This window comes from Scyliorhinus canicula, chromosome 24 (assembly GCF_902713615.1).
Source record: "Scyliorhinus canicula chromosome 24, sScyCan1.1, whole genome shotgun sequence".
Taxonomy (NCBI): domain Eukaryota; kingdom Metazoa; phylum Chordata; class Chondrichthyes; order Carcharhiniformes; family Scyliorhinidae; genus Scyliorhinus; species Scyliorhinus canicula.
Window position 1 is genome coordinate 6,928,007 of NC_052169.1, and position 12,789 is coordinate 6,940,795.

Sequence of the window (12,789 nt, forward strand, 5' to 3'; positions counted from 1 at the left end):
TTAAATGTTAATCTTTTATTAATTTTGTAGCATAGTGTAGCACAGCTATTAGCCTGTGTTTTTACTGCTTAAGCTGGAGAAAGCTTGACTGAACTATTACAAACAATTACTGGAACATTAGCAATATGTATAGAGCGCTGACTTCCTCCCAAAGGGTTCATCGAATCTCCTTAGTATTTTACAGTTTCTATCTCTGTGAAGCCATTGTAAAATGTCAGAGTTGGCTTGCTCTTTATTCAGTTCCTCGCCTCCGCTTTCTCCCTTTCTGTCTCACAGGCGCTAACCCATTCAGAAGAAATTCCACAGAAACCAATGCCTCGGATTAAGGGGCCTCTGTACACACGTGAGCCTTGCCTTCCAAGGGTCACCCATTATTTTTATTTGGATTTGGATTGGGTTTGTTTATTGTCACGTGTACCGAGGTACAGTGAAAAGTATTTTCCTGCGAGCTGCTCAAACGGATCATTAAGTACATGAAAATAACATAAAATAAAAAGAAAATACATAATAGGGCAACACAAGGTACACAATGTAAATACATAGGCACCGGCATCGGGTGAAGCCTACAGGAGTGTAGTGTTAATCAGGTCAGTCCATAAGAGGGGCATTTAGGAGTCTGGTAACAGCGGGGAAGGAGCTGTTTTTGAGTCTGTTTGTGCGTGTTCTCAGACTTTTGTATCTCCTGCCCGATGGAAGAAGTTGGAAGAGTGAGTAAGCCGGATGGGAGGGGTCTTTGATTATGCTGCCCGCTTTCCCCAGGCAGCGGGAGGTAGTAGACAGAGTCAATGGATGGGAGGCAGGTTCGTTCTAGGGGCGAGCAGTTGCCATACCAGGCCGTGATGCAGCCAGATAGGATGCTTTCTATGGTGCATCTATAAACGTTGGTAAGAGTCAGTGTGGACATGCCGAAAATCCTTAGTTTCCTGAGGAAGTATAGGCGCTGTTGTGCTTTCTTGGTGGTAGCGCCGACATGGGTGGACCAGGACAGATTTTTGGTGATGTGCGGCACTAGGAATTTGAAGCTGTCAACCATCTCCACCTCGGCCCCGTTGATGCTGACAGGGGTGTGTTCAGTACTTTGCTTCCTGAAGTCAATGACCAGCTCTTTAGTTTTGCTGGCATTGAAGGAGAGATTGTTGTCGTTGCACCACTCCACTAGGTTCTCTATCTCCCTCCTGTATTCTGGCTCGTCGTTGTTCAAGATCCGACCCACTACCGGAGAGAATCACAGTCAAGTGTAGTCCTGCCCATTTGATTGCTCAAAATATGTAAGAGTTAGGATATTCCAGTACAGTTACAACTGCAATGTGAAAACTTGCCGAGGTATGTAGCAGGGACTGGTTTAGCTCAGTGGGCTAAACAGCTGGTTTGTGATGCAGAACAAGGCCAGCAGCGCGGGTTCAATTCCCGTACCGGCTGAGAATTCTGAATTCTCCCTCTGTGTACCCAAACAGGTGCCGGAATGTCGCGACTAGGGGATTTTCATAGTAACCTCATGCAGTGTTAATGTAAGCCGACTTGTGACAATAAAGATAATTTCTTTCTTTCTTTTTCTTTCTATCCACAAATCCAACCCGGCCAATTACTGCCTCATCAGTCTACACTCAATCTTCAGCAAAGCGATGGAAGGGGTTATCAAGAGGGCTATCAAGCAGCACTTACTCAGCACTAATCCGATCACTGACGTGCAGTTTGCGTTCCACCAGGACCAGTCAGCTCCTGACCTCATGGTAGCCTTGGTCCAAACATGAAGAGGGTGAGGTGAGTGCGGACTGCTCTTCACAACAAGGCAGCATTTGACCGAGGTTTGAAAGAAGCCCTGGCAAAAATGGTGTCAGTGGGAATCAAGGGGGGAAAAAAACTCTCCTTTGGCTGGAATCATACCTTTATCAAAAAATGTAGAGTACCCAATTCTTTTCTTTTTTCTAATTAAGGAGCAATTTAGCGTGGCCAATCCACCTACCCAGCACATCTTTTGGGTTTTGGGGGTGAGACCCATGCAGATACAGGGAGAATGTGTAAATTCCACCCGGGGCTGGGATCAAACCTGGGTCCTAGGCGCCATGAGGCAGCAGTGCGAACCACTGCGCCACCGCGCCGCCCTCGGCTGGAGTAGTACCTAGCATAAAGGAAAATGGGTTGTTGGATGCCAATCATCTCAGCCGCAGGGCATCACTGTAAGGGTTCCTTAGGGCTGTACCCGAGGACCAACCATCTTTAACTGTTTCATCAATGAAGTCCGCACTTGGGGATGGTTGCTGTTGATTACACTGTGTTCAGTACCATTCGCCACCGAAGTGGTCTGTGCCTTGCACACAGCAAGACTGGGTCAACATTCAGGATTGGGATGATAGGTGCCATGTGGGCTCCATCCAAACCGCAGCCATGTCAATAACTTAATCTCGTCTCAGTAATATTGGTTGTATGATAAATATTGGCCAGCATACTAGGTAAACTGTACTCCCTTCCTCTTATAAAGGTTTTGTCTTACTTGAGAGGCAGAAAGGGCCTCAGGTTAACATTTTATGCAACGCTCCCTGTCCAAATCTCTGGAGTGGGGCTTGAACCTTCTCACTCAGAGTAAGAGGCCTCCCATGCAGCCAAAATTGGACGCAAGACTATAATGACCGTGTTCTGCAACATATCTTATTAACACAAGCAGTCATTATTGTATGGGCAATTTGGAATGAAGCGTTGAATGATTAATGTCAGTTTTGTGTAACAACAGAGCACCAAGGAAAGGATCTTCTTGGATAATGTGGAACATTATTTTCCAGAGGTAAGTGTTTTATTTCTCAATGAACCTCAAACCCAAAAGCTTGTGGATGTTTATCAGTCTCCCCAGTGAAGTACCCTTGAGTGGCCCTTTCATTACCATAAGCAGCAAGTGGTTTTGGACATTCTCATCAGAGGTTTGGCAGTGAACAAGGAAAGTAATGGATGGTTCAGCTGTCTCTTGTAAAGTGTCTCATTTGGCTCAATTTGAGATTGATTGTACCAGCTCCCCTCCTCTTCTCCTTGAGTTTAAATTTTGTCTCTCTTCATTCGCAGGATGTGGGCGTTGCCTGCTAGGCCAGCATTTATTACCCATCCCTAATTGTCCTATGGAAGGTGGTGGTGAGCTACCTTCTTGAACCACTGCAGTCCCTGTGTTGTAGGTGCACCACACAGTGCTGTCAGGGAGGGGTTTTTGACCCAGCGACAGCGAAGGAACAGCGATATATTTCCCAGTCAGGATAGTGTGTGACTTGGAGGGGAACCTCCAGGTGATGGTGTTCCAATGTGTCCTTCTAGATGGTAGTGGACATGGGTTTGGTAGGTGCTTCCGAAGAAGCCTTGGTGAGTTCCTACAGTCCATCTTGTAGATGGTACAGACGGCTGCTACTGTGAGTTTGTGGTGGGGGGATTGAATGTTTGTGGAAGGGGTGCCAATCAAGCGGCTTGCTTTATCCAGGATGATGTTGAGCTTCTTGAGTGTTAGAACATAGAACATAGAACAGTACAGCACAGAACAGGCCCTTCGGCCCTCAATGTTGTGCCGAGCCATGATCACCCTACTCAAACCCACGTATCCACCCTATACCTGTAACCCAACAACCCCCCCCTTAACCTTACTTACTTTTTTTAGGACACTACGGGCAATTTAGCATGGCCAATCCACCTAACCCGCACATCTTTGGACTGTGGGAGGAAACCGGAGCACCCGGAGGAAACCCACGCACACAGGGGGAGGACATGCAGACTCCACACAGACAGTGACCCAGCCGGGAATCGAACCTGGGACCCTGGAGCTGTGAAGCATTTATGCTAACCACCATGCTACCCTGCTGCCCCTGCTGTTGTTGGAGCTGCACCCATCCAGGCAAGTGGAGAGTATTCCATTACACTCCTAGTAGATGGTGAACAGGCTTTGGGGAGTCAGGAGGTGAGTTATTTGCCACAGGATTACCAGACGTTCACCTGCCCTTGTAGCCACAATATTTATATGGCTAGTCCAGTTCAGTTTGTGATCAAAGATTGTTGATATCGGGAGATTCAGCGATGGTAATGCCATTGAATGTTAAAGAGCAATGATGGTTAGATTTGCTCTTGTTGGTGATGGTCATTGTTTGGCACTTGTGTGGCACAAATGTTACTTGTCAGCCCAGGTCTGAATATTGTCCAGGTCTTATAACAATTGGACATGGACTGCTTCATTATCTAAGAAGTTGCGAATGGTGCAGTCATCAATGAACATCCCCACTTCTGATCTTATGATGGAAGGGAGGTCATTGATAAAGCAGCTGAAGATGGTTGGTCTGAGGACACTACTCTGAGGAACTCCTTCAGTGATGTCCTGGAGCTGAGATGATTGACCTCGAACAACCACCACAACCATCTTCCTTTGCGTTAGGTATGACTCCAACCAGCGGAAGGTTTTCCCCTAATTTTATGCTTGGTCAAATGCTGCCTTGATGTCAAGGGCAGGGACTCTCACCTCACCTCTGGAGTTCAGCTCTTTTGTCCATGTTTGAACCAAGGCTGAAATGAGGTCAGGAGCTGAATAACCCTGGTGAAGCCCAAACTGAGTATCAGTGAGCAGGTTATTCCTAAACAAGTTCCGCTTGATAGAACTGTTGGTGACCCTTCCCATCACTTTTGTTTTGGGAACAGGGCACACCTGGGCAATTTTCCACACTGTGGGTAGATGCCAGTGTTGTAGCTGTATTGGCACAGCTTGGCTAGAGGTGCGGCAAGTTCCCAAATCCCTCCAAAACTCCATCTCTCCCCTATCCAATAACCTCCTCCAGCCCTACAACCCATCCCACCCTCATCCATTTGTGTTCCATTCCCTTGTTTCCATCCTTCTGTGTTATCACCTTCCCTCTTTTCAAGGTCATGCCTTCAGCTAGTGAGGTTCGACTCTCTGGAATTCACGCCTTTGGCTTCTTCATCTCCTTCTCCTCCCGCAAGGCCCTCTTTGAAAAAACTTCTGCCACAACTCTTACTTAATTAATCCATCCTTGGCTGGTGTGTCTCATTCAAATAACTTGGTATGTTTTCTATATTTAAAGCATTATCAAAATGGAGATAGTTGTAATCAGTGACTATGGTGTCGTGCAGGTTAGTACCAAGTCATTAACACCTGAAGATCCCATGTTTGATTCCTGGTCACGATTGGGCTAGCTAAAAGGACATTTATGGGAGAAGCAATTGGGTTAAGTACAGCATAGGCTGGCTGGGCCGAACACCCTGGTTCTATGGTGTATATAATATGTACTCAAGACCACAGGCAAAAAATCACCAGGATTCCCACCCTTGACCACTAGCCATTAATTCTGGCCAGAAAGGCTGGACATCGATTGAGAATAGGATTAGGTTTAGCTGTGATAATAATAATAATCTTTATTAGTGTCACAGGTAGGCTTACATTAACACTGCAATGAAGTTACTGCGAAAATCTCCTAGTCGCCACACTCTGGTGCCTGTTCGGGTACACGGAGGGAGAATTCAGAATGTCCAATTCACCTAACAAGCTTGTCTTCCGGGACTTATGGGAGGAAACTGCAATACCCGGAGGAAACCCACGCAGACGCGGGGAGGATGCGCAGACTCCGCACAGACAATGACCCAAGCCGGGAATTGAACCTGGGACCCTGGCGCTGTGAAGCAACAGTGCTAACCACTGTGCTACCGTTAAATAGTCTGATGTTTGCTAGCTAGCTCTTAGCTGAAGAATCGCTACGTGGTGAGGGTCTGGAGGGACATTTGCAGGCTTTATGTCAACGTATGTCATGAAAGTGGAGACCGAAAGAAACAAAGAGAATTGACAAAATTGCTTTAATCAATTAAAAAGGTTGGCTTTTTTAAAAAAGAGATTTAATAATATCATCCACAATTGCTCATTGCAATATAAATTCAATTTTTAAATTACAGAATTTGGACCTTCTAAATGAAGCATTTCAGAGTTTCAAACGCAGGGCTGGGTGTACTGCATTTCAGAGTTTCAAACGCAGGGCTGGGTGTACTGCATTTTAGTTCACATGCAGGTTCATCAATGTTCCCACGATTAAATCACCTTGATACAGCTCTTTGACAATTGGAGAACAATGCAACTAGGTAGCAGTGAAGCCATGCTGGGAACAGTCCTTGGCATTCAGCTCCTCATCCTGCCCGTGTTTAAATGCACTGTATTTTCCTCCTCCCTATCACATTAGTATTGTCCCCAGAGAACTATTGAGCTTAGTGTTCAGCGATGGTATACATAATTCAAACAATCTTCCCCTTCATGTCCATTAATTGAACTTCCTTTTAACGAGACAGTGTCATTTTTTTATTATTCACCCTCTCAGACTTTCTCTCAGTTCATGTCTAGAGCTGCGAGCCATCAAACAAAGATGTCCTTTTCCAAATTATTTTAAAATATAATCTTTACTATTGATGTTTCTTTCAATGAATGTATTTTCCCTAATGTTCTCTTATTCAGCACATCCCAAACACCACCCACCCACTCCTCACCAACCACTCCTCAATGTCCACTCTTCACCATCCACTCTTCACCCATCCACTCTTCACCCATCCACTCTTCACCCATCCACTCTTCACCCATCCACTCTTCACCCATCCACTCTTCACCCATCCACTCTTCACCCATCCACTCTTCACCCATCCACTCTTCACCCATCCACTCTTCACCCATCCACTCTTCACCCATCCACTCTTCACCCATCCACTCGTCACCATCCACTCGTCACCATCCACTCGTCACCATCCACTCGTCACCATCCACTCGTCACCATCCACTCGTCACCATCCACTCGTCACCATCCACTCGTCACCATCCACTCGTCACCATCCACTCGTCACCATCCACTCGTCACCATCCACTCGTCACCATCCACTCGTCACCATCTCTTCAGCCACCCGCTCCTCGCCACCCGCTCCTCGCCACCCGCTCCTCGCCACCCGCTCCTCGCCACCCGCTCCTCGCCACCTGCTCCTCGCCACCCGCTCCTCGCCACCCGCTCCTCGCCACCCGCTCTTCGCCACCCGCTCTTCGCCACCCGCTCTTCGCCACCCGCTCTTCGCCACCCGCTCTTCGCCACCCGCTCTTCGCCACCCACTCTTCGCCACCCACTCTTCACCCATCCACCCATGAACACCAACACCTCCTCCACAATAGTCCTCAATACCGGTGCCCCGCAAGGCTGCGTACTTAGCCCCCTACTCTACTCCCTGTACACACACGACTGCGTGGCAAAACTTGGCTCCAACTCCATCTACAAGTTTGCTGACGATACGACCATAGTGGACCGGATCTCGAATAACGACGAGTCCGAATACAGGAGGGAGATAGAGAACCTAGTGGAGTGGTGTAATGACAACAATCTCTCCCTCAATGCCAGCAAAACTAAAGAGCTGGTCATCAACTTCAGGAATCAAAGTACTGTACACACCCTGTCAGCATCAATGGAGCCGAGGTGGAGATGGTGAGCAGTTTCAAATTCCTAGGGGTGCACATCACCAAAAATCTATCCTGGTCCACTCACGTTGACGCTATCATGAAGAAAGCACAACAGCGCCTATACTTCCTCAGGAAACTAAGGAAATTCGGCATGTCCACATTAACCCTTACCAACTTTTACAGATGCACTATAGAAAGCATCCTATCGGGCTGCATCACAGCCTGGTATGGCAACTGCTCGGCCCAGGACCGCAAGAAACTTCAGAGAGTTGTGAATACCGCCCAGTTCATCACACGAACCTGCCTCCCATCCATTGATTCCATCTACACCTCCCGCTGCCTGGGGAAAGCGGGCAGCATAATCAAGGATCCCTCCCACCCGGCTTACTCACTTTTCCAACTTCTTCCATCGGGCAGGAGATTCAGAAGTCTGAGAACACGCATGAACAGACTCAAAAACAGCTTCTTCCCCACTGTCACCAGACTCCTAAATGACCCTCTTATTGACTGACCTCATTAACACTACATCCTGTATGCTTCAACCGATGCCAATGCTTATGTAGTTACATTGTATATCTTGCGTTGCCCTATTATGTATTCTCATGTATTTTCTTGAATTGCTTAATTCCCTTTTCTTCCATGTACTGAATGATCTGTTGAGCTGCTCGCAGAAAAATACTTTTCACTGTACCTCGGTACACATGACAATAAACAAATCCAATCCACTGTTCACCGTCCACTCCTCACCGTCCACTCCTCACCGTCCACTCCTCACCGTCCACTCCTCACCGTCCACTCCTCACTGTCCACTCCTCACCGTCCATTCTTCACCGTCCATTCTTCACCGTCCACTCTTCACCGTCCACTCCTCACCGTCCACTCCTCACCGTCCACTCCTCACCGTCCACTCCTCACCGTCCACTCCTCACCGTCTACTCTTCACCATCCACTCCTCACCATCTACTCTTCACCATCCACTCCTCACCATCTACTCTTCACCATCCACTCCTCACCATCCACTCTTCACCATCCACTCCTCACCATCTACTCTTCACCATCCACTCCTCACCATCCACTCTTCACCATCTACTCTTCACCATCCACTCCTCACCATCCACTCCTCACCATCCACTCTTCACCATCCACTCTTCACCATCCAATCCCCACCATCCACTCCTCACCATCCACTCCCCTCCCAGCCTTTCCCCACTGGACCACGGGTGTTGATGATCTGCTTGATTTTGGAAGGAGTTGGGAATTCCATTGCCATGTGATGTGAGAAAAATCTTCTTCACACAGTGAGTGGGTTGGATCTGGAATGCGTGGCCTGGAAGTGTAGTCAAGGCAGTCAAGAAGGCTTTTGATGAATATTTGAATAGAAACAATGTGCAGGGGTACTGGGAAACAATGTGCAGCGGCATTAAGTCATGATACTCGTTTGGAGAGCCGGTGCAGACACAGTGGACCAAATGGCCTCCTTCTGCACTGTAACATTTTGCGATTCTGGCCGCAAGTCTAACCCTATTCTCATCCCATGGCCACATAGCTGTGCTTTCTGAGAAAATGTCACTGGTTCGAACCCCAACTTGGCTGGGCGGGATTTTCCATCCCGTTTTCCGATGCGGTGCGCCCCCACCAGCACCACCCATTCTCTGTCCCGGCAGCCGGCTAATGGGGTTTCCCGACGGGAAATCCGCGGGCGTGAGTGCGCTGCCGGGCGAAACGGAGAATCCGGCCGACAGAGAATCCAGCCCACCATGTTTTGGCCTCAACTACTTTCTGTTGTAACGAATTCCACAAATTCACCGCTCTCTGGGCGAAGAAATTTCTCATCTCTGTCCTGCATGGTTTACCCCGTATCCTCAGACTCTGACCCCTGGTTCCGTACACACCCACCCTCAGGAACATCCTTCCTGCATCTACCCTGTCCAATCCTGTTAGAATTTGAAAACAGATCGATGAGATCCCCCTCCCTAATTCTTCTGAACTCTAACTGAAAGTTTCAAGACTATGGACTCTTTTGAAGTGACTCAATCGTGTCTGTATAATTTTGTGATCATATGTTGGCACTGCTGCGTTAAGAGTGTTAAAACATTGTGAGTCAGTATTTAAATAGCAACTAATTATTGGCAGAATTATCTTGCAGGTGGCACAGTGCCTGGAAAGTCAGACTTTTTCTGGGAAAGCTAATTTTGCTCAGGTACCTGCAGAGAGCCAATGAAGTCATAGTCAAACCTGATTAAACTCAGATCAGAGCAGGTTGGAGGATAGATCCTACAAGTAATCTTATGAAGAAAGCTCAAAGCCCATTCAAAACTATGTCCTCTCAATACTGAAAAATTGTTCATTGATGGGATTTGCCAATCCTTTGATCTGAGAACATGGAAAGTAGGAACAGGAGTGGGCCATTTGGCCCTTCGAACCTGTTCCATCATTCGATACGAGCATGGCTGTTCCTCTCTCGCAATACCACACTCTCATACCTACCCCATGCCACTTGACACCTTTTAGAGTCTTGAAATCTATCTATTTTCTTCTTATATATATTCAGTGACTTGGTCTCTTCATACGACAATCCTGCCATCCCAGGGGTCAGGGTCACTCCTCGTCGTGAAATCCAATCAACTTGAGCAAAGGAATTTGAGCAATCCATTCTTGTTCACATCACTCCCCCTCCACCACCCAAAATTTTGGTTTTTAAGACAAGAAAAATAAATGATTTATGAAAATCTCAAAGCAAAACAGTCTGGGAGCAGAGGACAAGTTCTGTTTGGCGCAAATTATATAATCTCTCCCTTTATTTCTATCCTCCTCCGTTGCTGAAATCTTAATTTTCGAATCTTTAACTTCGAACTTACGCCAACATCTGCAATAACGCTGAATATTTAAGCTTCAAACCACACGGTGTTTTTTAAAAAAAATTAGAGTACCCAATTCTTTTTTTTCCAATTGAGGGGCAATTTAGCGTGGCCAATCCACCTACCCTGCACATCTTTGGGTTGTGGGGGCGAGACCCACGCAGACACGGGGAGAATGTGCAAACTCCACACAGACAGTGACCCGGAGCCAGGATCGAACCTGGGACCTCGGAGCCGTGAGGCAGCAGGGCTAACCCACTGGTCCACCGTGCCGTCCCTGGAATATTATTGTTCTTGACGTTAAACCTCAAAGCTTTCGTGTGAAGTTTTCATTGATAGCGGTGGGACATCGCCTTGTTAAAAAAATCAGAGGAGTGATGTTCACACAAACGTGTTAAGCATCATTGATGTCACAAAGCGGAAAATTTTAAAATGAATTCCGAGGATGTGGGTGTCGCCAAACATTTATTGACCTCCCCAACTGCCCTTGTAAAGGTGGTGGCGAGTCCCCGATAACCAAGTGGGCATTCCAGAGGGCAACCACATTTCTATGTAGCCAGAGTCTGTAGCCCAGACCAGGTAAGGATTGCAGATTTGCCCCCCCCCCCCCCCCCCCCCCACCCCCTGAAGAGGGAACCGGTGGGATATTGCAAAAAATCTGGTAGTTTTGCAATCATTATTAATGAGACTAGTATTTCAATAAATTCCAGATTTATTAATTCACTAAATTTAAATTTCCCCCTGCTGCCCCGATGGGACTTGAACTCATGTTTCTGGGGTATCAGTCTGGGCTGCTGGATTACCAGCTCAACGGTAGTACCATTACCCGACCCTACCCTCTATTAAGTCCCAGTCACATCGCCATCAGCAGAAACAGGTTTGCTAGACTCACTGAACCCAACAATATGGCCAAGCTTAATTCATTTCACTACAAATACATTCATTGACCTGTGGTCTGTCAGCGCTCGTGTACTTTCCGCTGCGTCTGTTGAGTGTGACTCCTCCCAGCTAGTTCTTCCAAAGCTGTCATGGTTCAGCACTTCAAGGCAAACAATACAAAGGAAAGAAAAGACATTCAAAATGAAACCAAAGTTCATTGTTCATCATAATGTGTTGCACCTACTCAGTGTTTGAGACAGCGCCGATGGCAAGACATTCGTTACAACAACCCGATGTGGGATCCACTCGAGCTGCATTTCCTGAATTTTATCCGTTGATGGATCCACGTCCACCCAGGTTGAGAAGAACTCCCATCGCCTGATAAATAGGGAGTGAAAAAACGAGGACTAAGACTCCGGCAGCCTCTTCACTGACGATTCTATAGGCTCCAGGAACCTGTACTTTTCCTCCAGTGTGATATCGTTGCCCTGGATCTGGATGACCGGCGTTGTTGGATAGACGCAGAGATTGTCTTGGTTCTTCTTGTTATACATGTTAACTCTATGTCCTAGGTCTGGGCTGGCATTAGTCGACCCAGGTGGACTAGGCAGCTTGAGGTTTAATGGGTCCAGGCCTTTCTGAGTCAGACATTTCTCCTCCGACAACGTGGACAGGAGTTCCTGCACCACCACACTCGAGTCCTTGGGCACCTCCGGCTCCGTGATGCTGTGCTGCTGAATCTCAGGCCTTTCCAACAGGTAGCTTTCGGACGAGCCTTCCCGGGTGGTGCTGCAGTCCGTGGAGGAGCCCAGGGTTTGGCTGCTGAGGGTTTGGGCTTGTGTGGTGGTACTATCTATCGATCTGGAGGCACTCCCCGAGTTCTCACTCGCCGAACTGCTGGCCCTCTCGAGCTTTGCCGGCGTCTCCACTGTTAATAGGTCAGATGATGCATTGTGAAGGATACTGGGGAGGTGGACATCGATGGCAGCTGTTGTGATGACATGGGAGGCACCTTCTGGGATTCCCATCTCTAAGAGAAATAGAGTCATTGGCACAAAAACGTCACTTACAATGCAACAGCTGTGATACATCATGACTGTTTTACATGACACTAAACTTCAAATTATGGTATAAATGCATCATCAATTAGCCAGTACTCAATCAAACATTGGAACCAAGCAATGCAAAACCACTTGGAAGAGGGATTCCCACCACTTCTCTCTGCCACCCGCTCAGGGTTCGAAACCACGCTCCAAATGTAACATTGATGCAAGGCAGCTTTGGCTTTGCAGTGTGATTACCTTCCTGAAGCATGAGAGCGCCAGGAAAGACCTGCATTTCTATAGCACCCCTCATGACCCCCAAGGTGCCCCAAAGCCCAATGGAGGACTCCTGAAGTCGAGTCACTGTTGTAATCTAGGGAAACCAGGCAGACAGGTTGAGCACAGGAAGATCCCACGAGCAGAGAACCCCTTGGGTAACGCTCACTGAGGGAAAGATATTGGCCAACACAGAAATTAGGATCAGGAAGAGGCCATTCAATGTGATCCTCGATCATCTCCCCACTTTCTCCCCACATCCCTTGATGCCATTAACATCTAAAACATC

At 47.5% G+C, this 12,789-nt stretch overlaps 1 protein-coding gene across 3 annotated transcripts in view; it reads right to left on the reverse strand.

Moving 5' to 3' along the window:
* Positions 1-10,941: 10,941 nt before the first annotated feature.
* tmem266 (transmembrane protein 266) overlaps positions 10,942-12,789 on the reverse strand; it is a 154,595-nt gene continuing 152,747 nt past the window's right edge. For all 3 annotated transcript variants that reach the window (XM_038784437.1, XM_038784438.1, XM_038784436.1), the window contains one exon: positions 10,942-12,211. In XM_038784437.1, the coding sequence (XP_038640365.1) occupies positions 11,589-12,211 (623 nt within the window). In that variant the 3' untranslated portion in view covers positions 10,942-11,588. The remainder of the gene's footprint in view (positions 12,212-12,789) is intronic.